Here is a 27,970-nt window from a genome sequence, read left to right as displayed (position 1 = left end):
TGAGGTAATGCATATAAATGCATTGTGCAAAGAGCGAAGTATTATTTAAAAAAGCAAGTCAATGCTTTCAATACTCAAGCTGTAAGTGCTTAAAAATTAACAAAAAAGGAATCTACTTGGGCACAAGTGCTCTATAATATATCCTGTGGTCAGTGTTTTCTCACACTGGGGAGGAGAGAAGGTCCCCATTCATGCCCAAGAGTGTGAATACAAGCAGAGGAAGCACTGAAGTTCTGACTCATTGGAAAAGCCCCTGATGCTGGAAAAGATTGAAGGCAGGAGGAGAAGGGGATGACAGAGGATGAGATGGTTGGATGGCATCACTGAGTCAATGGACATGAGTTTGATCAGGCTCTGGGAGTTGGCGATGGACAGGGAAGCCTGGCGTGCTGCAGTCCTTGGGATCACAAAGAGTGGGACACGACTGAGCAACTGAACTGAACTGAACTGAGCTTCTCAGAGCCCTGCAGGAGAAGTGGATGGGCAAGTGGTCATGTGAGTAGGTGGGTGATTTGGATGGTGGCTGTGTGATGGTGGTGTAATTAGGAAAAACGAGTAAGATGGTACTTTCATGATTATCCAAAGGAGTTCCATTGTGATCTGGTTTTCTTACCTATTATTTATTCTTTCTTTTTCTTGAAGGTGAGATTATGTTAAACTCTCAATCTAGACCAACTCCTGTAGACCCAGCTTGCTGCTGCTGCTGCTAAATTGCTTCAGTCGTGTCCGACTCTGTGCGACCCCACAGACGGCAGCCCACCAGGCTCCCCCCGTCCCTGGGATTCTCCAGGCAAGAGCACTGGAGTGGGTTACCATTTCCTTCTCCAATGCATGAAAGTGAAAAGTGAAAGTGAGGTCGCTCAGTCGTGTCCGACTCCCAGCGACCCCATGGACTGCAGCCTACCAGGCTCCTCTGTCCGTGGGATTTTCCAGGCAAGAGTACTGGAGTGGGGTGCCATTGCCTTCTCTGGTAGACCCAGCTTAGGTGAACCTTTTTCAGTTGTAAGGGTAATAAGGAGGCTTGGTTGAGAAGATTGCCCCACATTTTTTTTTCCCTCAAAAATGACAGCAGATATTGCTTGATCTAGACTCAACACAAATCACATTGGCTCCACTGACGTAATGGTACATGAACTTTTGAAAAATGATTTTGTAGTCAAACTGATTTTGGCACTGCGGGCCAACAAACAGCATAGATTCAACCCTTCGGAAGCTCAATTCAGTCTTGCCAGTTGGTCCTTATGGACTGCAAAGGCAGATATCTGATCCAAGATGAGATTATTTATGGCTTAGGTTTTGCAGCCTGTATTACTCTCTTCTCTCCTCCCCCAAATATGTTTTGCACCATCACATGGGAATACTGAACACTATCATTTCCTAGTAATAGTAATTGTAATAACACAATAATAACCATTATTAAGTCTACATATACCATTGCTGCTATTGAACAGGAATCTACTCTGCACCATGGCTTTACATCTGAGATATTCTTTGAAAGCATCACAGCCTTAGGAGACAGATTATTATTATGTCTGATTTACAGAGGAGAATCCACAGGCTCAGATAGCTGACAACTGATGATACAGGAAAGACACGCCTGCCCAGATGCAAGCTCCTCCTGAAAGTTACAGGAAGAAACAAGGAAGCTGGCACACACCTTCTATTTTCTCAAGTAGCCTATGAATATTCCAGTAGAGTCCATCTTCTAATAATTAACTTGTAGACTATTGAGATATCAATCAACCTGATATCAAACAGTCAAACTCTTCCCATCAAGAGTAGGGACAACAAACAGGCAAGTCTAACTAACCAGATCAGGTTCAATAACAAAGAAGTGGAAGAAGAAGAAAAGGAAGAAGATGGCATTGGCCAAAAATTCTCCACAGATGGTAGAAAGCCCCACATCTTCATTGGTAAAACAAATATCTACTGAAAAACTACTAAACAAGTCCAACGATTTTCTAGGTACTGAATGAAAAGAATAGGAGGAGAAGTTATATAAACAAAGTCTGACTCTGCTTCACTCTCCAAGTGCTCTCAATCTGAAGGTTCTATACAAGGCAGAGAAATACTGTACCATTTTAGATTAGAGCTGCTGCTGCTGCTGCTGCATCGCTTCAGTCGTGTCCGACTCTGTGCGACCCCATAGATGGCAGCCCACCAAGCTCCACCGTTGCTGGGATTCTCCAGGCAAGAACACTGAGGTGGGTTGCCATTTCCTTCTCCAAAGCATGAAAGTGAAAAGTGAAAGTGAAGTCGCTCAGTCGTGTCCGACCCTCAGTGACCCCCTGGACTGCAGCCTACCAGGCTCCTCCGTCCATGGGATTTTCCAGGCAAGAGTACTGGAGTGGGGTGCCATTGCCTTCTCTGAGATTAGAACTAATTGGATACAAATACAAGTCTCAAGTTTCAGCCAGCACTGGCCAAGTTGCTTTCAAACAGAGATTTAATATCCCAGGCGTTCCTTATTGATAGAACTCACAATTTCCAGAAATACTGACAGTCAGTAGCCCCTTACACTGAGATGTTTAACAGGATGCCGAATGGGCTGGTAGCATTTCACTTCTCTTTCTTACTCTCCCTTTCTCTCCAGCTAAGTGCGCATTCAGGGGCTTAAAGAGCACTTGAGAAGTTACTAAAAAACAGAATGAATGGTGCATGGCAAGATCATTGCATAAAATGAGCTGATTGATTAAACGCAGATTTCATTTGCCACATTTCTTTTTATCAAGACTTCAAGAAAGCAAAAATGGAAGAGAAGCATTCTATTAAATGGGCTCTACATAGCACCTGAGGGTAGAGAACAGATTTTTTTTCTCATTTAAAGCAAAGCTACCTGTTACCTTTTAGGAGTGACTGGTTTATTGACTGCTAATGCTTTAAAATGAGATTAAATCAGGCCCATGGTCTTTATTATGGGGAAGATATATTCCCCTTGTGCATTCCAGTGGTTCGGCAATCTTAACCTCAGCAGACATAACATTGATGTATGCTGTGTTGCCAAAAAGCAAGGTAAGTGTTTAAAACGCTGTGAACAGCCTTATTGCCTTGAAATGATACAATCTAATATGAGACTGTAACTCAGTGACTGAATCTGCCAGCCTATCCTTGTACAGAATATGAAAGTCAAAAGTCGAAGTCACTTTATTTTAATATTTCACAGGGAAGGGGTTATTCTTCATCTTGCCATTGAAACAGAACATGCAAAACTGGATCTAGATCAAAGGAAACAGAAACCACAAATTTTCAGGATATTTTCATTAACAGCACGTATGTGTGTGCCTTTCAGAAGAGGCATCAAAATACCAGCCTGATTCATTCAGATCAGCAGAGCTACCTTATACTGTGGGCTTCCCTTGTGGCTCAGCCGGTAAAGAATCTGCCTGCAAAGCCAGGAGACCTGGGCTCGATCCCTGGGTTGGGAAGATCACCTAGAGAAGGGAAAGGTTACCCACTCCAGTATTCTGGCCTGGAGAATTCCATGGACTGTGTAGCCCATGGGGTCACAGAGAGTCGGACACAACTGAGCAACTTTCACTTTCACCTTGTCTTGTGGACAACTGACAGATGGAATCTCAGTGTCTGAAAATTCTCAAATGTGGGAAAATCAAACTATACCCTTTCTGCTTCATTTGGAGCACTCCAGGAAAGCAGTTTTTAACTTAACCTTCAGCAGTTGCTCCACTTTTCTTTTTACCTGTATTATTACTTTTTAAAATATTTGGGCTATACTGCATGGTAGGTGGGATCTTAAGTTCCCCAACGAAGAACTGAACCCACGTCCTTACGTTGGCAGTACGGAGACTTAACTCCTGGACCACCAGAGAAGCCCCTCACTTTTCTTTTTATTCAGTCATCACTAACTTGGACTTTCAGTTCTCTCTACACTCTATGCCCTGTCAAATTTCAGCACTCATCCCTCAGAGATCCCAGGTGGCTGACAGCCTCAGTTTCCATGATTAAGATGCCACCTCCCATGGCTCTCGAGTTAAAGGAGAGATTCTGTATCCATGCTTCAGTCTAGCATTGCTAAAGCAGGTGGGGGTACCATTAGGTAGGTGACCAATTATTGTAGCTTTACTTGGGACTGAAGGAGTTCTCAGGATACAGTACGTTCAAGTGCTAAGAGAAGGTCAGTCCAGGTTAGACCAGGATGGCTGACCACTGTATCCCCAGGGGAAGATCCTGCTTACCGGGACATCTTTGCCCTAGGAGAGTCTGCTCTAACTAAATATGAAAGAGAGTCCTCGGTGGGGAAAAGAAGTCAGAAAAGAGTGGCAGGAAGCTGAATTTACATAGTCATTGTTTATCTATGAGGTCTGATTTTTTTTATCATCCTCTGACAAAAATCCCTTTTTTTTTTTTTCCAGATTTTTCACTCTTTTGCATCTTCACTAGAAGAGTACATGGGGAAGTGGTGGCCCTTGCCTGACGGTCCGAGCTTATCTTATTGCTGAAAAATGAATCCTCATTCGTTTTCCTGGATATAGAAAAACCTGCAGCCTGGGAAAGGAAACCAGTATAAAGGACTACATTATGGCCTATTCACTTCAGTGACTAGAACTGACGGTTAAGTTAGAAAGGAGCCGACTAAGGGAGCCCTTCAAACCTGTTAACCTACTTGAAGGTCTAAATTTATTTCCGGTTGGAGACATTTGCCTTGTTTTGTGTCTAATATCAAAATTAAAAACAAAAACAAACAGAATCAAAACAGAACCAAAGCCCAGCTTTTAGCAGAATCATTACTGAAATGAGTAAAAATTTAACTCCTCTCCCCACAGAACTCTTAAAATAAATAATTATGAGCTGTCCTCTAATAAAAATAAATGGGGGTCCATCAACAGAGGAATGGATAAAGAAGATGTGGTACATATATACAAAAGAATATCACTCAGCCATTAAAAGGAATGAAATAATGCCATTTGCAGCAACATGGATGGGCTCAGAGATGTCACACTGAGTGAGGTAAGTCATACAGAGGAGGGAAAATATCATATGACACCCCTTATATGTGGAATATAAAAAGAGATGATACGAATGAAATTACTTACAAAATAGAAACAGACTCACAGACCTAAAGAATAAATTTATGATTGCTGGGGGGAAAAAGGGGGGAGACATAGTTAGGGAGTTGGGATGGTTATTTTCATCCCTTTCACTGTTCACCCAAAACTATCACAACATTGTTAATCAGCTATACCCCAATACAAAATAAAAAGTTTAAAAATAATAATTAAAACAAGTAGGGCAAATGGATTACAGAACATTCAGTACTGTTTCTTTCAAAGTCTACAACCTTTCAAAATATATATAAAAGAAAAACGTTTCATCTTAGTATTCAGTTATTGAGTCAATACATTATCAAGTATAAAGATATTTGGAGGCACTAATCAAATTTTTACTTTTCATTTAGAGATTTACATATTGTAGCCAACATAATTAAAATAAAATCCACTGCTTTAAAGGTAAAACAAACAAACAAATAAAAACAAGAACACACATATACACATGCACAAACTCCAATTTTTCATCATTCAGTTCAGTTTAGTTGCTTAGTGGTATCCTACTCTTTGCGACCCCATGGACTGCAGCACGCCAGGCTTCCCTGTCCATCATCAACTCCTGGAGTTTGCTCAAACTCACGTCCATTGAGTTGGTGATGCCACCCAACCACCTCATCTGGTTGAGGTTAGGTGGTTGGATGGCATCACCGACTCGATGGACATGAGTCATTTTCATCATTTCATCATACGTCATTTTCATCATTAGTGACATTGTAAATGGAATTAATTAGAAATTTTTTTTCTATTAGTGAAAACACTTCCCTTCAACCTAAGTGTTGGATCAACTTGAATGAAATTTTGTTTTGGAAAATCTCATAATGTCATGTTAATGAGATTAACCTGAGATTCTTTTACTATTGAGATTCTTCTACTATTTTCCAAGTTAATTCAGAGAAAAAGTCAACCAGGACTACGAGAAAATAAGCATACATATTTTTACATTACTTTTCTTTTTCTTAAAAATATACATTGTTTCCTCAAAGACTAGTCATTTCTTTTCAATCTCAAAAAACGGGAGTAAAAAGAAGAGATGGAAAAGGAAGAGGAAAAAAAGGAAACACCCACTCACCTGCTACCGCAACTCTTGCTGTCCGACTCACAATTGACCCAGCGTCCCCTAAAGATGCCTCGCATTGGTAAAGTCCCTCGTCCGGCTTATGGTGCCTGGAGTGAAGTATGTTTTGTATCAACAGAGACCCATTTGGAAGTTGCTGCTTCCGTTCGTCCATTCCCAAGGCGAGGTGGATGCCGTCTTTCTTCCACTTGATGACGGGGACTCCCCGGTCAGACTCCGCGGAGCAGTTCAGGAGGACGTTCCCTCCGCGCATAGTGACGGCATCCGAGGGCTCCGACAGGAAGCGCAGGGATGTGAAAGACTTGATCTGGAAAGCTGGAACGTCAAAGCACAGAGAAATACGTTCACTTCTCGTAAAAGATCTCACGAGGCAAGCCCTGGCCTTCACAAAACTTTTCCCAAACAATCTGGGTCTTTGAAAAACGTGCAAGAAAAAGTGAAACTTAAAAACAAAGGGGGACTTGCTTCTTGATCCAGTGACTAAACCTTCACCTTCCATTGCAGGGGGCGCAAGTTCACTCTCTCTCGGGGAACTAAGATCCCACATGCCTTGCGGCCAAAAAACCGAAACGTAAAACAAAAGCAATATTGTAACAAATTCAATAAAGACTTAAAAAAGTAAATAAAAGCAAGGATGTTGTATTAAAGAAGGGGAAAAGTGTCCAACTGAGATAACCACAGCTAAAGAAACTATTGGTCCCAAAAGTAATAATAAGAAAAATTAAGAATTTACAGAAATCTAGGCAAGGCTATCATCACATACCAATCCATACTTGAAAAAAGAGATCAATAAATTTTCCAAATCAAACTAGGTATCTTAAAGCAGTAATGGTTAGTGGTGGGGCAGCTAAGATTTGAGGATATTTCTCTCTCTGCATTCTGATTATACTATTGATTAAATTATCCCCCCAAAATCCATTCAGACATGGTATTCCATTAATAACTACAACAGAAAAATCAACCCCAAACAGGATGGGAAAAATTATTTAGAACAAAGCTCAGGTGAGTTTTAAATAGGTAAAAAATCCCGTTTGCAGAAGCAAAACACAATAAAGCTACCACCTAAAGTCACAAATCCCTGATGTATCTTAACTTGCATCCAAATGTTGCTCCTGAGCCGGGAAGACTAGGTGAATATTATAGTTCGAATTTTTTTCATTAACATACATGAATATAAGAAGTCAGACGACAGAAGAGAAGATTGTTTAAGAATCTGGAGGTGCTAGAACAAGTATAGTTAGTTAAAGTGCATTCCTTCCAGGGCTGGAAAACAGCACTTGCCAGAATACTTGGTTATTGAATCAAAGCCTTGGACGAGGTCTTAGGAGGTCATTGGGGTTGACCCTTGGCTCCAAAAGGTGTATTCCTAAATCACTCAAGTTCAATTACATTCTATTTCATTTTCAATGATCTCTGGGACTATGGAATCTACAATATCCCTAGGTATCTTGTTTTAATATTGAATCGTCCTTAGAGTCTTAACTAAATTTTCTTGCTTCCATTTAATCTCATTTTGCTCTTGAATCACATTGTGTAACAATGCAGAGAGAACACATCTTTGTAAGAGCTCCTTGTTCTTTTGAGGCAGCATTTAATTTCTTTAAAAACATCACCTCCTCCAAGTTCTGTTTTAGCTTCAATCTCCCCAGGACAATAATCATTAGCTTCCTTAATTTTTCTGTGATGAGAACTATTTTTGTTGTACTTTGTGAAAATGTTTCAGTTTTTCATCATTTAAAAAGCAGGCATCTAAACTGCTTATAATCAATATTCTGATAAAGGACGGACCCATACTAGCACTAATGGGCAGATATATTCTCAGCTTTGAATACTTCATTTACCAGCAAAGATAAAGCTGAACAACTTCTGTTTCTCCATGGTCTTTTCTGCCATGCTCCCACAAACCTATTTTTCCTGAACCTCACAGTCAAAATAAGTCTGTTACTTTACTTATTCTGTCAAAATTTGCCCATCATTCATTGTCATACACTCATTTCATCCAACTAGGTCAGGAACCCAAAGAAAGCAGCTACAAGTTTGCTCACGTTAATATAAATTGTAAGATAACAGTGAGCATTGTGTCAACCACAAATTATAATGGCAAAAATATCCCAAAAGGTACAGCCTGGTCCCCTCACTGTCCAATACAATCGTCCTGCCCTCAGGCTGTTTTAGGGTTACCAACATAATGATCGCTGCCCACTCCTCTAGTGGAAAGCATTGGTATACTGCGAGAGGAGCCCGGACACTTAATCCTTGGTCCTGGCTTTAGTATTTAAAGATGTGTAACTCAAACAAGCCTTTTAGGTCTTCAGAAGCTCAGTTGCTTCTGAAAAATGAGGATGTTGAATTAGATGATCTTCAAAGTCAATATACAGTTTGGAAACTTTCAGAAGTAGGATGGGTCGAAAATATTCATCAAATGAATGCTGTTCTAAACATACTGAAGTGTCAACAGTGAACAGCCAGAGAGAGATACACCAAGGATGAGAAAGTAGAAAGAAGTTGTAATGTCCTTAAATGTCAAGATATTTCACTAGAGTAACACCTGCAATTTCCATACAAGTAGCATTAATAAGGCAGAAATAAATTTAGAATTCAAGACCAGGCAACGATATTAAAAAGCATTTATTGCTTTTTTGTTCTTCCCGGGGCCTATATTTTAAACAACAACCTCATGCTGAACACCTTATTTATGTCACAGAACACATAATGAATTTAATACAGCTGTTTATGACAGCATGCTAATGAGCATATGTGCCCATTATCACAAATAAATAATCCACTTCATTTGAAACAAGGAGATTATGACAGTTTGCAGTGCTTGAGTACATAATTTAGGAAAGTTAAATAAAGATTAACTTTTTCTTCAGTACAATTACCCCTTCAGTTGGCTGGCAGTTTGAGCTTTTGCGTTCCTTACGACAATTGCATTTTGAACGTATGAGTCTGGGATAAAGGTGCCCCACTGCTTTAAGCAACTTGTATTAGTTCCTTCATTTTTAAAAAAGATGGACATGGTCCAAGAAATAGAATCTGTTGAGAAATAACAGGTTTGTTTTCAATTATCCTGGTTTCAAAGTTTTAGCCCATGTTAGGCACAAGCTGTCTCCATCTCCTTGCACAGGCTCAATAAATGGCTCACTGATAATTACACTGAATTCAATCTAGGCTACCCTCCTCCCTCTTCTCATAGAATACTAGTTCCTCTCAGGGGGATTTGCCTACCAGTTATCATCACTAAGGGCTTCCCTGGTGGCTCAGATGATAAAGAATTTGCCTGTAATATAGGAGACCCTGGTTCAATCCCTGGGTTGGGAAGATTCCCTGGAGAAAGGAATGGCTACCCTCTCCAGTGTTCTTGTCTGGAGAGTGCCATGAACGGAGGAGCCTGGTGGGCTACAGTCTTTGGGGTTGCTAAGAGTAAACATATGACTGAACAATTAACATTTTCACTTTAAACAGTCTCATATCTTATGGAATAATTTTATCTGATTGTTTTATCTAGAAATCAATGTGAAATCAACTACATTGATTTAATGCAGGAGAAGAGAAAGAAAAATATTAAAACTGAGGAAAACAAATAAGTGAAATAGCATATGGAACTTGTAGTGCAAAGAGCTGTGGCAGGAATTTGGGCAAAGTTTGATGAGGGTAGGCTTCCCTGGTAGCTCAGCTAGTGAAGAATCTGCCTACAACTCAGGAGACCCCAGTACAATTCCTGGGTCAGGAAGATCCCCTGGAAAAGGGTCAGGTTACCCACTCCAGTATTCTTGGGCTTCCCTGGTGGCTCAGATGGTAAAGAATCCACCCATAATGCGGGAGACCTGGTTCAGTCTCTGGTTTGGGAAGATCCCCCAGAGGACGGCATGCAACCCACTCCAGTATTGCCTGGAGAATCCCCATGGACAGAGGAACCTGGCGGGCAACAGTTCATGGGGTCACAGAGAGTGGAACATGACTGAGCAACCAAGCACAACACAGAGATCCCCTAGGAAATGGGTGAAAGAGATAACTGGAAAGCAAATGCTTTTAAGGAATCAAATGAAAGCTACACACTACAATTTTACAGAAGCTTTTACAGTAGAATAACAATGGTAAGAATTTCATCCAGAAGAAAGCCAACTAGAGAAGTTTCTTTGCTGTGTTTTGGTTTTCTCTTTAAGATCCCAGTGGTCATTCTACTGAACCATCAAGTAGTAACATTTTCCAGCCCTGCTTCATAAAAGAAGCAATCCTTTGGGCCTGCTGTAAAATTATGTAAGGCAATCATATTTGGAGAGATATACTTGAGAATACCAAAAGTCCATCCACTAAGAAACTTGGACTCCAGAGTCTGATACCAGAGTTTGTGATAAGAATAAATGAGTATCCGGCCTCCTTCCCTCCAAATTCTATCTTGGGAGGATTCCTAAATCTTCCTTGGCTAGCATTTAGGCCAGAGAAGGCGATGGCACCCCACTCCAGTACTCTTGCCTGGAAAGTCCCATGGATGGAGGAGCCTGGTAGGCTGTAGTCCATGGGGTCGCTAAGAGTCGGACACAACTGAGCAACTTCGCTTTCACTTTTCACTTTCATGCATTGGAGAAAGAAATGGCAACCCACTCCAGTGTTCTTGCCTGGAGAATCCCAGGGATGGCGGATCCTGATGGCCTGCCGTCTATGGGGTCGCACAGAGTCGGACTCGACTGAAGCGACTTAGCAGCAGCAGCAGAAGCAGCATTTAAGCCAAGAGCCATATATGCATCTAACTAACTGGTACTGTTTCTTATCTGTGTCAGTCTGAGAAAAAGTAATAGAGTGTCATATTGTTGTTGGATATTATTCTTTTTCTCCTTCTTCTTCTGAAAGATAATTGATAATAAGCAGATACCAACACAGCAAAACCTTCAGTGTTTTCCTAATGAAGACATAAAAGAAGGTTCCCTCTTAAGTGGGCTTCTTCCCCTTTGGTTCAGATGGTAAAGAATCTGCCTGCAATGTGGGAGACCTTAGTTCAATCTCTGGGTCAGGAAGATCCCCTGAAGAAGAGAATGGCAACCCATTCCAGTATTCTTGCCTGGAGAATTCCATGGACAGAGAAGCCTGGTGGGCCACAGTCCATGGGATCACAAAGAGTCGGACACGACCAAGCGACTATTGCTTCACAAAGGAGAAAGTGATGTCTATTTGCTTTAGCTTTGTTAAACATAAATAAACATTAGAGATAACACTGCTAGGGATATTCCAGGTTTATATTAATTGAGTATCTAGAGATAGAAAAGATCCTTAGTGTGTTTTAGAAACTGACCAAAATGATCAAACAAGTAGTAGTAAAAATGTTTCTGTAAGGTTAAGTCCCTCTGTGCTTGCTCTCCTTATCAATTTCTTGTTAATTTCAAAGACCATCACAGAGGCAGATTAACTTAGAATGGATTTTTAAGGTATGACATTTCATCTACAATATCAAACATTGTTAAGTGTGAAAAATAATTCCCTATGGAGTCAGAAATTTCTTTCCAAGTCCAATGTGTAAGAGCTTCTGGTTAAAGCAATAAGAGCTAAAACTTAAATTTATGACAAATAGCATGGAAGTAAAAAGACACTCCTAAAAAGATTTGAAGATTAGAGAATGTCATATAAATCCCCATAGAACTTGCTATGCATAATTTTATCCTCCAAGTGATGAAAACTTTCACATTGGAATGCGTGGAGGTTCTGTGGATCCCCGAATTCATGTAATCAACCCCCAAATCTTAACATCATTATCTCTTCTTAGAAATAAATTCTACTGCATCTGTTTGCCTTGTGTTAAGATAGATACCTCCATTGAAAGAAATGAAAACTATTCTATGGATGATGGAATATAATCCATTTTCAACTGATCAAACATCACTTACATGTGCAATTGCCACTCTGGTTATCAGCCCCAGTGGAAGCTTATAATACCTATGAGACTGTGTGATGGAAGAGGGGATTTAAAAAAACAAAACAAAACCATGAATTAACAGGCCCCCTAATTAATATGAACATTACTGGTTTAGGATATCAGAATATAAATTCGGACACAGTCGTTCTTAAACTAAGGTCCCCAGACCTGCAAAAGCTCCCCTACCTGGGAACTTGTTACAAAGCGCAATCTGAGTCCACACTCTAGACACACCTGGTTGGTCAGCAACTGCAGGGCAGAGGCTCACAGTGTGAGCTTTAGTTAGCCTTCAGGAAATGCTCACATTCACTAAAGCTTGAGAACTGCTTCTCCAAAGCCTGAACTATAGTTGGAGACCTTTGTATTTTTTTTTTTTTTTTGGACTATCTTGTTATAATGTTGCATATTTGGAGAATTTCTGCAATATCATCAATGATGAATAGAGAAATGAAGTTACATGGCTAATCCAGGAAAGCAAATCATTGAATACCATTTCAACGTAGAGAAATGAAGTTACAGGGCTAATCCAGGAAAGCAAATCATTGAATACCATTTCAACACGTATTAATATTTGTTGCATGTTTACCTTTAAAAGGCTGAAATTTAGTAAGGAAAAGGTCAAGAAAGAGGGCTATAGGTAACAACATCTCATCTTCCCTTTATTGTTATCAGGACCCCAAATGGCCATACTCCATTCAGCAAAATAAAAATTATATCACAATCAACTGAAGATTTAGGATGTTCTTTTAGAATATTCTTGGTTGTTCACACATAGAACTGTCAACTGTAATAGCTACAATCATCTTGCAAAAGAAGTTTAGGTAAATAGAGTACTCTTTATCAAATTACATTATTTCATTACATTTTACCTCCACAGTGTAATTATAGCCTTTTAAAATAGTGGAACCTTAAACGCTTGCCTGGTTGACCAGCCTCTCAGTCCAGCTTAGTCTGTAGAAGGTCAAAACCACACTAGCACTCTCTCCACTGCAGCCTGGAGGTATACTTTACATGCTTCATATTAATGCAAAATGTTCAACATTAGCCAGCTCAAGGAGAGAAAGCATATGTCACCAAAGCACCAAAACCAATGACCACTGGGGCTTCTGTGAAGTATCAATGTTTTTTTCCTACTTTGATAAGATACATGGTCAAAATACTTGTCAGAAAATGTGGTCATATATTTAAAAGATTGTGTGCATTCCAACCCTTCCTAGAGACTAGGTTCAAGTCAACTGACTTCAAGTTTGTATTACTAACAAATGGAAATCAGAAACGAATTAGGTTTTATGGAATTTATACAGATGTGAGAGTTGGATCATACAGAAGGCTGAGCACCAAAGAATTGATGCTTTTGAATTGTGGTGTTGGAGAAGACTCTTGAGAGTTCTTTGGACTGTAAGGAGATCAAACCAGTCCACCCTAAAGGAAATCATCCCTGAATATTCATTGGAAGGACTGATGCTGAAGCTGAAGCTCCAAAACTTTGGGCACCTGACGCAAAGAGCCTGCTGCTGCTGCTGCTAAGTCGCTTCAGTCGTATCCGACTCTGTGCGACCCCATAAACGGCAGCCCACCAGGCTCCCCCGTCCCTGGGATTCTCCAGGCAAGAACACTGGAGTGGGTTGCCATTTCCTTCTCCAATGCACGAAAGTGAAAAGTGAAAGTGAAGTCGCTCAGTCATGTCTGACTCTTAGTGACCCCATGGACTGCAGCCTACAGGCTCCTCCATCCATGGGATTTTCCAGGCAAAAGTACTGGAGTGGGGTGCCATTGCCTTCTCTGGCAAAGAGCCTACTCACTCAAAAAGACCTGATGCTGGGAAAGATTGAGGGCAGGAAGAGAAGGAAGCAGGGCGACAGAGGATGAGATGTTTGGATGGCAGCACTGACTCAATGGACATGAGTTTGGGCAAAGTCCAGGAGATAGTGAAGGGCAAGGTAGCTTGGTGTGCTGCAGTCCATGGGGTCACAAAATTTCGACATGATTTAGTGACTGAACAAAATTTCTGAATTTAAATAAGGCACAAGAAGATTCATAGGAAGAAACACAAGTGCATTTTACTATGGGAATTTATTAAGTATCACTAAAATGTAGGAAGCAATGGATTAAAATGAAAAATTTTAAAGGATAGTTCAAGTTTCTCACCCATTAGAGTCTCTAGATTTAGCAAATAAAAATTAAGGATTCAGTTACACTTGAATTTCATGTAAACAACATTTTACTATATACATGTTTCAGGCTTCCCAGGCAGCTCTGTGTGGTTAGTTGCTCAATTGTGTTTGACTTTTTGTGACCCCATGGACTGTAGCCTACCTGGTTCCTCTGTCCACTGAGATTCTCCAGGCAAGAATGCTGGTGTGGGTTGCCATGCCCTCCTCTAGGGATCTTCCCAACCTAGGGATCGAACCGAGATCTCCCGCAATGGGGGCAGATTCCTTATCATCTGAGCCACCAGGGAAGCCCAAGAATACAGGAGTGGCTAGCCTATCCCTTCTCCAGGGAGTCTTCCTGACCCAGGAATTGAATCTGGGGCTCCTGCATTGTAGGCGGATTCTTTACCAGCTGAGCTCCCAGGTAGCTCAGCTGGTAAAGAATTTACCTGCCGATGCAAGGAGGTTCAGGAGATGCAGGTTCGATCTCTGGGTCAGGAAGATCCCCTAAAGGAGGAAATGGCAACCAACTCCAGTATTCTTGCCTGGAGAATCCCATGGACAGAGGAGCCTGGTGAGCTACAGTCCATGAGGTCACAAAGAGTCAGACATGACTGAGCATGCACACACACACACACACACACGTTTCAGACAACAGATGCTTGAATTAAATTAACTCTGCATAGGACATACTTACAGTAAAACATTATTTGTTATTTGTTCAAATTTCAAACTTAACTGGGCATCCTGTTAATTTTATCCCCCATGAAACTAACTTCCTTGAGGCCATAGCATAAGTGGGGAAATAGTACATGGATTCATACTATCCCTTCTCTGTTCTGACATAGGTGCAGAGAAGAGTGAATTCTTAGAAAGGTACCGTGATTGAATCAGAAAAAGTGATTTTAGCGTCAGGACACTTGCTGACCTAGTCCAACATCACCAAATATCCACGTAGAAAGGTTGTTGAACTCGATTTGTTCTTAACACAGTGATCCTTCTTTTTTTTCCTTCTTCCCTTTACAAGTCTGGGAGCAAAATTCAGATATATAAATACAGAATGTGAAGTTCAAGAAGCAACTAAGCCGGCAGAAATCTCTTAGTGATCCCACACAGAGGCTCCCCATCAGACATTCTGAGCACATGGCCTCTTCCCTAAAGCGGTGGAGGCTTTGCCAAGAGATCTGAGGGCTTCCACAGGGCAAGGAGTGTGTGCCCCGGGCAACTGACTGAGTGTCCTCTGGCTAAATCTAACGGTAAAGAAAAATGATAAGGGCCAAGTGAGAGTGAAGAGGATCTCTCTCAGCCCTTTGCTGCTTCAGGAGCTAAATCTCTAAACCACAGCCTGATTTTTCTGTGTGATACTGGGAAAATTGTAATGGGATTATTTTTCAGCTCAACAGGTAACACTGTCTGACTTCTGGGTTATCATTCTCAAGGCCTCATGCAAAGTGAGCACTAAAAAGAGAAACTTTGATGTGCTGTTTAATCTGCCATGGATTTGAACCTTAATCCCTCTCTCATTTCCATAAAATGGAAGCTGGTTTTCCTCTCCCTTGTGTTTTTCATCAGTAGGGGGACGCGTTGCTTTTTCAGAATGAGCAACTGTCAACTGGAACACTGAGAAAGGTTATCCAGTGTATTTAGAAAAGGCAACAGGCAAGGGAACGCAGTGCATGGGAATATCCCTCTCCATCCAGAAGGCAGCGAAAAGTTCACAAGCACTGGAATGCTATGCATTGTTAAGAGACCCATCAATTCTCAGAAACTTAATCAAGTTGCCCGTGTTTGCTATACACAAATAAGAACATATAACTATAAAACCAAATATCATAATACGAGCTCCTAACCCTATCTACCTGGTGATAGCCACTATTGAAATTTATATACATTTCCTTCTAAGAAATTATTCATTTTTGATTCATAGCAATCTGCTGTTTTATCTACAGGTCTGTAATAATATAAAAGAGAGAAAGATTATATTCTAGCTTCTCTTCCTCTTCATATAGGGACTCTAATCCCATCATGATGTCCCCATCTTCATGACTCCATCTAATACCAATTACCTCCCACGGGCTCCACTTCTAAATATACACCGGGAGTTAGGGCTTCAGCATATGTATTGGGGGTGGGAGGGACTGGCAGGCTGTGTGGGGAGGGTGGTCACAGTATTCAATCCATAGCAGATGAAGATTAGGTATCTAGGGGAAGAAATCTGCAGGGAGACAAAGCCAAGAGATCACAGTTCAGTTCAGTCGCTCAGTCACAAACTCTTTGCGACCCCATTAACCACAGCATGCCAGGCCTCCCTGTCCATCACCAACTCCCAGAGTCCACCCAAACCCATGTCCATTAAGTCAGTGATGCCATCCAACCATCTCATCCTCTGTCGTCCCCTTCTCCTCCTGCCCTCAATCTTTCCCAGCATCAGGGTCTTTCCCAATGAGTCAGCTCTTTGTATCAGGTGGCCAAAGTATTGGAGCTTCAGCTTCAACATCAGTCCTTCCAATGAACACCTAGGACTGATCTCCTTTAGGATGGACTGGTTGGATCTCCTTGCAGTCCAGGGAGATGTGTAAAACCTGGTTTACAAGCAAAAGAACTTTGCTTTAACACTGACTAAGATGGAAACCTCATGGAGAGTTTTGGTCAAGAATGTGAAAGGGTCCACTTTATATTATAAAACAGTAATTTTTAATACAGAATATTCCCACCCCATCCTCTCCATGCACCCAGCCAGGAGACTGGAGACACTTCTGGTTGTAACAGCTGGGAAGGGTGGTGCTTTGCTGCAGTGGGAAGAGACCAGGAGGGCTGCTACCCAGCCTGCAGTGCACAGAACTACCCTTCACAAGAGAGAAGCATCCCGTCCAAAGCACCGGTAGTGCTGAGGCTGAGATATCTTTTAAAAGACTCATCTTTGTTGCTGTGGTGAGGATAGGGGTCACTGGAAGAAGAGAAACCAGTTGGGAGGCTAGTTCTGCAGTCCACATCAGATGGGGTGACTTGAAAAGAAATGGTCAGATTCAAGACCTGATTTTAAAGGTAGAATCACTGGAGTTGCTGAGGGATTAGGTATGGATTGTTGAAGAGAGAGAAGAGTCCAGGATGACTCCAAGTAGATCAGTAGAGCAATTTGTGTAGTTTATAAGCAAAAAAGGCCCACTGTTGCAAAACAAAGCCCTCAGGACAAGGAGTCAGAAGACCTGAGTACTTTGCCTAACGCTGTCCCTCACAAGCCCCTCTGAGTGTGGGCTACATCCTTGGGAATCAAGGTCCTCAATAATAAGACAAGAACTTGGACCAGATAACCTCTAGGTGTCTTCAGCTCTCATATTATAAAAGTCTATAAGTCAATTTTGCTACTTACAAAAAATCACCCTCAAATTTAGGGGAAATTTGTGTTATACGGAGAGATTTGCTATAATCACACAGTGATCAGTTTAATCAGTCTTATATGAGAGCACAAAGAAGTGCAGTTACTGAAGGTGCCAAGAGACCAACAACCCACCTCATTATCCATAAAATAGAGAGACAGTCTAATCTTTCTCTTGAAGATAAAAGACTGCAGAGGTCACTCTGCCAACAAAGCACAGGCTGCTTTATTATGATTCATGAGAAATGAAAGTATTCATCTTGTGGAAACTGCTGTTACAAATCTGAAGGATTAATTCCATAAAGGTCCGAAAGGTCCAGGGAAAGCCTTAAAAATTCAGCAAAGCTCATGGTTGATAGTGTGGTATAAAGTCTAATGCAGGGAGCCATACTGGTAAAGCATTCTGTGTTATAAGTGTCCAGTTTTCTCAACATGAAGGCTGAATAGTGTTTTGTTCTGTTTTGCTTTTTTTAATTAAAATGCTATCATTCTTTTTTGTCAGGATATCAACTGTGTATCTTGTTATCAGCGGAAAGATGATCTTTCCCTGCTTAGTTCATGAAGTACATCAAGAAAGAAAACCCACAATGATAAGAGAAACATCAACATTGGAACAGAGAGTTAGTTAGCCTTAAACCACTCAGGAGGTCAGCCTTTAATAAAGGACCCTCACAAACAATTTGTTTTATTCAAAGGTGATTTAGATTCTATGGGAGATGACTTGCAGAGCAGCAATGAAGTTTCTTCAAAGGATTAAAGCCATAATGGGAAGTCTGAACTCTCTCTATATACAACACATGCATGATCCAAGTGAGCTTCAGGGATGAAGAAACTATATAGGTGCCCTTCAACTAAAAGAAACTGAAAGATGAAGAAACATATCTGCCTATTTTGCATGGATATATGTCTTGCATGAGTTACTAGTTACAATGGTTGTTATCTCAGACCCAGCAAACTAGTAGGAGGGGGCCAGCCTTGAAGGCACGCTGTGCCCAAACGGTGGCCAAGGAATGGGTGACTCAGCCATATCTACATTTTCAAACACGCATATCTGAATGTCTGGAATATCACTGTCGGAAGTAATCTGGAAAGTTTTCAAGGCTGAATCATTTGTAAATTCTTTGCTGGTCAAGTCCTACTACAGACACCAAACAAAACAGAGGGCAGAGGTTTCTCTAGGAGCTGTAATCATTACATTAAAAAGGACTCAGTTCACTTGATTTCCAATATGCTGGAATGTCCAATAACATCTTAGAACCAGTTATAAATCTTAAATAATGAACATTAATTCTCATCAGGTTCTCATTTTATAAAATGTGCAGAGATAGAAAGTCTCATTGAATAGCAGTGACAGTTCCAGCTCTTACAAGTGATAGCTCTTTATTCTGCCTCTTTGTTGCTTAGTCACTCAGTCGTGTTCAACTGTTTGCTACCCCATGGACTGCAGCATGCCAGACTTCCCTGTCCCTCACCATCTCCTGGAGCTTGCTCAAACTCATATCCATTGAGTCAGTGATGTCATCCAACCATCTTGTCTTCTGTCATTCTCCTCCTGCCTTCTATCTTTCCCAGCATCAGGGTGTTTTCTAATGAGTCAGCTCTTCATATCAGTTGGCCAAAGTATTGGAGTTTCAGCTTCAGCATCAGTCCTTCTAATGGATATGCATGGTTCATTTCCTTCAGTATTGACTGGTTTGATCTCCTTGCAGTCCAAGAAACTCTCAAGAGTCTTCTCCAACACCATAGTTCAAAAGCATCAGTTCTTCCGCTCAGCCTGCTTTATGGTCCAACTCTCACATCCATAGATGACTACTGGAAAAACCGTAGCTTTGACTAAACAGCTTTATTGGCAAAGTAATGTCTCTGCTTTTTAATATGCTATTTAAGTTTGTCATAGCTTTTCTTCCAAGGAGGAAGCAGCTTTTAATTTCATGGCTGCAGTCATCATCTGCAGTGATTTTGGAGCCCCAGAAAAGAAAGTCTGTCACTGTTTCTGTTGTTTTCTCATCTATTTGCAATGAAGTGATGGGACTGGATGCCATGATCTTAGTTTTCTGAATGTTGAGTTTTAAGCCAGCTTTTTCACTCTTCTCTTTTACCTTCATAAAGAGGCTCTTTAGTTTCTCTTTACTTTCTGCCATAAAGATAGTGTGACTTGCATATTTGAGGTTATTGGTATTTCTCCTATGGCTCTTTTCTTTCTATCACATATCATATTTATGAGAATTTCTAATTATATTGCAGACTCCAGGGAAACAGAAATGAATCATATTTGTCTCTCTGTATCACACAGAGAAAGTGAAAGAGGAGAGTGAAAAAGCTGGCTTAAAACTCAACATTCAAAAAATGAAGATCATGGCATCCAGTCCCATCATTTCATTGCAAATAGATGGGGAAACAATGGAAACAGTGACAGACTTTATTTTGGGGGGGCTCCAAAATCACTGCAGATGGTGACTGCAGCCATGAAATTAAAAGACGCTTTCTCCTTGGAAGAAAAGCTATGACAAACATAGACAGCATATTAAAAGCAGAGACGTTACTTTACCAACAAAGGTCAGTATAGTCAAGTTATGGTTTTTCCAGTGGTCATGTTTGGATATGAGAGTTGGACCATTAAGAAAGCTGAGCACCGAAGAACTGATGCTTTTGAACTGTGGTGTTGGAGAAGACTCTTGAGAGTCCCTTGGACTGCAAGGAGATCAAACCAGTCAATACTGAAGGAAATCAACCCTGAATATTAATTGAAAGGACTGAGGATAAAGCTGAAACTCCAATACTTTGGCCACCTGATGCAAAGAACTGACTCATTAGAAAAGACCCTGATGCTGGGTAAGATAGAAGGCAGAAGGAGGATAATGACAGAGGACGAGATGGTTGGATGGCATCACTGACTTGATGGACATGAATTTGAGCAAGCTCCGGAAGTTGGTGATGGACAGGGAAGCCTGGCATGCTGCAGTCCATGGGGTTGCAAAGAGTCGGACATGACTGAGAGACTGAACTGAACTGATCACACAGCCTTTAGTAGCCCTTACCTATCTCAGAAATAAATACCTGCTGAGTAAACTTACATAGAAACTTACATAGACAAAAACATGACCAATTTAGGACTGCCTATATTAGTGAAAGAAAATCAGAAACAGAGGTAAAAAACAATATGAACCTCATTGTCTTAGTTTGATTGTGAATGATAAAGATTACTCGATATTACTGTCAAAGTATCAATATTCATATTGACCATACTTCCTTGAATAGTCTGAGGAAGTTTTGGTCACCTATTTGTTTTCTGTTAAAGGCCAGATAATAAATATTTTTCAGCTGTCTGGCCAAGAGGCAATACTTAATATATTAATATATATTTTTTTATGATGATTTAAAGTTAGGCTGATATACTTTGCTGTACAGAGGAAACTAACACAGCATTGTAAAGCAACCATATGCCAATTAGAAAAATAATAATAATAAAGATATACCGTTAACCAGTTAACCAAAGAGTCAACCACTGAAAAATGTACAAACCATTATTTTAAAAAGAAGCAAAGGGCCAAACCTGGCCCTCCCTCCAGGCTATGGTCTCTGATCCCTGTTCTGAGAAGATGATTCTGCTGACTCACAGTGAAGGGGATGAGGGCTTGGAGCTGCTCCCTTGCGCTAGACTCCGCATCCTCAAAGCTGCATTCCTCTGGATTTACCAGCTACAAAATTTTACTAAGAATATTTGGCCTATAGGCTGTGCACATGGGTAAACTTTCTCATTATAGTCATTCATTCATTCACACGTATCATCACATCTGTAGTAAATGCCTAGGTAGCTCCCCGGCAACCTTGCTCCTTCTAACAGGCCTCTAATTCCGGACCACAGACCAGGAACTCCATCCTCTCTCTCCTGTCCTTCTCCTCACTGCCTCAGGACCCTCCCTGGTCTGACTCAGGCCCCTACTTCCTGCTGTACCTGTTCCAAAGGTTTGTAGACAACAGTGCTCAAGGATTTTATGGAAAACATATTCTTCTAATTGCTGATAGTCCACACAACACGTGCTGTTCTCATACTGTAATTTACTAAAAGGCCTCAGAGAAAAGGAAAACAATCTTGCTAGCTTTTTTCTTCCTACATGAATAAATATTCAAGGTGAAGGGAAAACCCATTTCTTTTGTTTTCTTGTTGCAATTAAGCCAGCACAGTTTAGCCTGGTCTGCTGCAGCAGGAGAGAGGTGTTCATTGGCTTCAAAAAGGTCATACAATTTCAGTTATGCATGATAAACAAATTCTAGAGGCTGACAGTACAGCATGGTGCCCATAGTTAATAATGTTGTATTGTACACTTAAAAATCTGCTAGGAAGGCAGATCTTACCATGTGATTTTCATCACAGAAATATTTTTAAAATAAAGAGGGTGGGAAGAAACTTTTGGAGGTGATGGGTTATAGCATGCATTGATTGTGGTGAGTCTCACAGATTTATACTTATCTCCACCCTCATCAAGTTGTATACATTAAATAAGTATAGATTTTTGCATGACAATCATAGTTCAATAAAGTGATTAAAAACAAAAAAAGATGTGTGGGTAACTCATAGTCCTGAAAAGCTAGCACCTAGAGTATCACCAACAGTGACTTGTGTGTTCCTGAGGCTGTTTAGCCACTTAAAAAACGTTCTTTTCATTAAAAAAAATTTTTTTTTAATTAGAGAAAGCCTATTGAGTAAAGATTGCCTTTCAGCCTGGGGAACAATCCACTGGGGGCCCTCCCTATGCAAGCAGCAGGAATAGATGGGCTGTTTCCTGGGGAGCAAGGTCTCTGTTCCAGCCACCTGTATCACCTTATCAGACTCAGCCCATGGGTGTCAGTCTTCTGCCCCTATCTCTTCTCTACCTATCAACCAGTGGGATCACATAAAATGAAATTCAGAGCTTGCCATTCCTCTGATTAAATCTTTCTGGGCAGTCCTCTTGCAGGGAGCCCCAGATTCTGAATGTGAACCTGTGACCCACCATGGATGGTGCACAGCTGGGCTCCTGGCACCCCTTCCCCCCGCGCCACCCCCCCTGCCCCCCCCCCCATCATATTCATCCTCTGCCTTGACCATCATGTCTCAACCACAGTGGCTTCCTGTCTGTACTCAGAACTCACCACTCTACCTACCTGGAACGATCTTCTCGTATTTGTACCTGGCTAACTCCTATTCATCTTTTTATCCCAGCTTAAATATCATTTTCTTGGGGAAAAATTTCACGAGAAACCCACAAGAGAAAAGGACCATCTCCCTGTCCTTGTTTTGGGAGCACAGAGTCTTAGCCACTGGCCCACCAGGGAAGTCCCTGTTTAGCCACTTTTTACCATTCCTGCACGACCTTCTATCCACTTGCTTTCCATAATGGCATTTCCGTAGTGTAATGGTTATCATGTTTGCCTCATCCAGTTGCTTTCCATATACTTAGCTTATTCGATCTTTAATAAATTCCTCTTAGATTGTCTCTAATTTTAAAAATATCAGTAAGGATAAAAGCAATGATTTTCTGCATCTCGATTTCAAAAGAGTAAATGCCTTAAATTTATCTAAATAATGAACAGCAGATTTTCTTGAATGATAGAAACTATAATTCCACGGAGAGGTCCAAGTGTTACTATAAAACACTCAGAAGTAAATTTATACACAATTCTCAGATGAAATGCAAAACTGAGAGCAGAAAATGTGCTGAGTTTACTGAACGTGGTCCACAGGCCCCCATCTCAAATGCAGGCTCCCTTATAATTCATCAGCTGGAGACACTTCTTCCCCCACAACCCAAGATCCCAGACAAATGAATCTTACTTCCTTTCTTATTCTGTCCCACTTACTGGTTCTCACCTAATGCCTTCAGCTCCTTAAACCTCTTATTACCTCAAGATCAGAGCAGCTGGGGACTTAATAGATGTCACCAGAACATAAAGAGAGAGGGTTACTCTTTATTGTATAACATTTTGATTTGTATGATATATACCAGGACTGTAATTTTAAGAACTATAATTAGTATAAATGCTAATCATATTAGTCAAAGCAGTTACTATTTTAATGTAATCAAATAAATAAAGTCTCTCTCTCCTTTTCAATTCTTTTTCTCTCCTCTTAAAAAACAGCCAGAAAATATGCCCCTGCTGTTGCATAGCCAGGGGAATAAATAGCACAAACATGAAAAGAACTGATAATGATTAAAGTCAGTTACCTACAGTTCGGTCTACTATCCTTTACAGAGGGTGGTCTGAGGGTTGGGGTTGGGGGTTATTCACCACCTTCAACCATGGGTCAAGGTTGCATTAAGCAAGGGCTGGCATTGCAGTTTACAAACAAACATGTTCTTTTCTTCTGTTTTTTTCCCCCCTATATTTCTAGTAACTTACTTAGAGGTTACAGGGAAGCCTTAGGTGATCCTGTTGGTCAGGGAGAAACTGTTAATTTTATTTTTCAGGTAGGGAAAAAAAGACTCAGAGAGGATCCCCAAGATCACATAGCTCAGAAGAGGAAGACGAGGTCATAGATTTGCTTTAATTCTAGTCTAGGTCTCATTCTGTGTCATCTTTCTTATTATTCTTGTCCTTTATTTTTCTTACACTGTATAAAAAGTAGACTACATAGCCAAGTGGGGTCAACCAGCTCAGATGTGAGAGAGGCAAACACACATGGAATTAGCAAAATATTTGATGGAGGCTGCCCTTTGGCTACTGTAATTCCAGAAAACCCATCAAGCAGGATTTGAGCAATGAAACTTCAAGGTCATGTAAACAGGTAACCTGGGAAGACAGTCAGTCAATGATTCCATGATTCCCAGAATCACTCAGCATAAAGTGGCTTATCAGAAGACAAATTTGTCTCCCAGTCAGCCCTAGAAGGAAGAGCGTATGGTTAACACAGTGAGGATTGGCCGGAGAGGGTTCTGGGATGGCTTGGGAAGAGCCCACTGGAATGCAGTAGCTGTGTATATCCACCAGCAGAAGACCTGGGTGCCTGTGCACGAACAGGGTGGTGGGGGAGAAAGCATGGAGCAGCAATATCAAAGAGGAAAACCTCTGTCTACCTTTTCTCCCTGGGGTGGTTCCTCAATCCCCAAACCAAGATTTATCCCTAGGGGGATAAATGGATGAAGATTTATGGATCTATGAAGAAACAAGGCCTTTGATCAGAATTTATAAATACCAGAGCTCCTAAATTTTGATTAGTCCAGAAAACCTGTTGATCCACCACATATATTAAGACCTGATCTACAACTCTCAAAATCAAGAACCATGCCTACAGCTTTGTTTCAATCCTCTTCTCTGTTTACATTTAGCAGTGATAAAGATGTATTAGATAATAATAAACGCGTTGGGTGGCATTAGTCTCAGGGCAAGAGTGTATCTTCAACATGCTCAATGAGCCAAAGGTGAATAAAGAAAAGAGAGGGAACATTTTGAGCTTCCTTGAATAATCACTTTCCAGGATGTCTACAGTTTGGTTCCCCGGCTGCAGGATTCAACTGGAACCTGTCATTTACGGGCCAGCAGGACCATGCGAAGAGTTGACTCATTGGAAAAGACTCTGATGCTGGGAGGGATTGGGGGCAGGAGGAGAAGGGGACAACAGAGGATGAGATGGCTGGATGGCATCACCGACTTGATGGACATGAGTTTGAGTGAACTCCGGGAGTTGGTGATGGACAGGGAGCCCTGGAGTGCTGCAATTCATGGGGTCGCAAAGAGTCGGACACGACTGAGCAACTGAACTGAACTGAACTGAGGACCTGAAGAAGCTCACATCCAGACTGCAGGTCAAAGGCTTTCATGGAAGGCCACTTGGATAGCATCCCCAAGATAGAAAGTTAGTAACACAGTTGGTAAAGGTTTCAAAAGTAGCTTTAGGTGGGCTGGATATTGAACATCAGAATGTCAATTGTTTTCACCATCAGTGTCTAAAAAAAGTAAACTTTAACAAAAATGTATGTAATACAAGGACAGGCTGATGATGGTAATGTACATTTTGCTCTTGGCTAGTTTCAAGCTAAATTATTGGTGTGATCACTAGGATAATCACATGTTTTTAACATAAATCTGATACTTTTGAGACTGAAAGGGAACTCAGTTTATGTCAGGACCACACTTATAAACTAGAATCGTTGAAAGCAACCTGGGATGCATGGTCTCCAATCTATCACTGTTTTAAAGATGACACAGATGTTCACACTTGTACTCTTTTTTGGAAACTGTTTATTTTTATCTGATAGTGAGAAGTCGTGTCAGGCACTGGAAGCATTCAGAATTAATTTTATTGAAATATAGTATATACATTTCTATTTCTACAGTGCATGATATACTGTCACGCTTCTGGATTTTTAAATTTGGATGTAAAGAGAATGATTGCTTCATTCAATCATTAGCATCTAAATGCTGGTTACTCTTTAATAGAAATGTCTCTGATAGGGATAAAAGGCCAATGTTTATTGGAATACTTCCTGGTCATAACTGGAAAGACATGACTAGGGGTTCATCACACTGGCCTATAGCTGTAAATAAATTGAAACCCAGTGATTAAAAATGCAATGGGTCTTTGTGAAGGGGACTGTGAAACAAAAGCTATCCCACTTCCCTGTCAGTCTGCAAAATGACTGTGAAAAATGACATGTGAATCATGGTAGAAAGGACTGCAACCACTTAGACACTATTAACTCCACTGGCTTTGACCATGAAGAATAACGGCAGAATGACGCATGAGAGCTGGGATCATAGGCGAGAACCTTGCTCCATCACATTCAATGACTCACAACTCTATGCCCTTTTGCTTAATAGTGGTGGGTTCAGTGCTTTGACACAGATAAATATGTTCAGGAAACCTTTCCAGTTGGTGCTGACATCAGCAACTAACAGTTTAGCATGGCCACAGCTAAAAGCATGGGGAAATTACAGAAGATCGAGTTGGTATTTTTGGTTGCATTAATTCATCCAGATACATATATATATATATATATATTTTTTTTTTTTTTTTTTTGAAATTTACATAGTACTAATGGATCTTCATTTGACCACATTGGGACAGTGCACAAATAATTATTAGATGATATAAACACTAATTATAGTTTTGAAGTTCTGCCTTTATAGGAGGAAAGAACAAGGGGATTGATACTTCAACCTATTACATGATTTCATTTTCAAGCAGTTGGTGAAATTATTATGATGTTGATTTAAAGGAGAAAAAAAAAACTGAGGCTAAAGTCTAACAAATTAAAATTTGCCCAATGGGTGAGTTTGCATTTGAAGTGATATTTTTGACTCCAAACTCTATTTCACATTTTTTTTTTTTTTGTATCAGGAGTCTATATGTTTGTTTTGTTTTCTGTCAAGGGCCAGACAGTGAACGTTTTTGGCATGAGGAGCAAACTATTCAACTCTACCACTGTAGCTGGAAAACAGCCACAGACAGTGGGAAGAAGATGGGTGGGGCCACAGATGCCCACCTTGCCCCTTCCTCCCAAGTGGTCAGCAGAAATGAAAGCAAAACAACAACAACAAAGTCCAAGAAAGCAGAAAATTAAATAAATAAGCAGAAGTATGCATCACACTAGTAGTTTAGAATATATGACAATGATGCCTTTTCAGCACCTCCAGTTAATACACTTGGATAGGAAACAATCATGTTTGCCTAGTATTTTCTAAAATTCTCTTTCAAAGTCCTTCCCCATCCTCCACCTCCTTGATATCCAGTGCTTTCCTACTGGCATTAGGGTTGTTTCTCAAAATGCCCTCAGCCCTACCCTTCCTGACTGCATCTTACTTTCTAGAACCTTCTTTTTGCAGCTTCCCATTTTAAAAACTTATTCAAAACAGTATTACCTAGTGGAGAGGAAAATTCAATAATTTTTACCCACCTTAAGGTATCATTGACTGAAATAACTTAATGTGGCAACCTTAAAATCATCTCACTTTAGTAAGTCACTTCAGTCGTGTCCAGCTCTTTGTGACCCTATGGACTATAGCGCACCAGGCTCCTCTGTCCATGGGATTCTCCAGGCAAGAATACTGGAGTGGGTTGCCATTTCCTCCTGCAGGGCATATTCCTAACCCAAGGATCTAACCCATGTCTCTTAGGTCTCCTGTGTTGGCAGGCAGATACTTTACCACTAGTGTCACTGTGGAAGCCCTAGTAAAGTCCAGGCTGAGTTAAATTCAGTAACTGTAAGTCTCTATGCTAGATATTGGGAATGGGAATGTTTCTAAAGAAAGCAATGTATATCTAAGACCATAAAAATATTCCATTCATTTGTTCAGTCCCTAAATCATGTCAGACTCTTTGTGACCCCACAGACTATAGCCCACCAGTCTCTTCTGTCCACAGGATTTACCAGGCAAGAATAGCAAGAAGAGAGGAGTGTGTTGCCATTGTCTTCT

The 27,970-nt window shown here is 40.8% G+C and overlaps 1 protein-coding gene across 3 annotated transcripts in view; it reads right to left on the bottom strand.

The window, feature by feature from the left end:
- The window catches only part of DCC (DCC netrin 1 receptor), a 1,303,205-nt gene that overhangs the window by 837,231 nt on the left and 438,004 nt on the right, over window positions 1-27,970 (bottom strand). For all 3 annotated transcript variants that reach the window (XM_027525589.1, XM_027525591.1, XM_027525590.1), the window contains exon 2: window positions 6,133-6,453. In XM_027525589.1, the coding sequence (XP_027381390.1) occupies window positions 6,133-6,453 (321 nt within the window). The remainder of the gene's footprint in view (window positions 1-6,132; window positions 6,454-27,970) is intronic.

This window comes from Bos indicus x Bos taurus, chromosome 24 (assembly GCF_003369695.1).
Source record: "Bos indicus x Bos taurus breed Angus x Brahman F1 hybrid chromosome 24, Bos_hybrid_MaternalHap_v2.0, whole genome shotgun sequence".
Classification (NCBI taxonomy): domain Eukaryota; kingdom Metazoa; phylum Chordata; class Mammalia; order Artiodactyla; family Bovidae; genus Bos; species Bos indicus x Bos taurus.
This window is presented reverse-complemented; position numbering and strand designations above follow the sequence as displayed.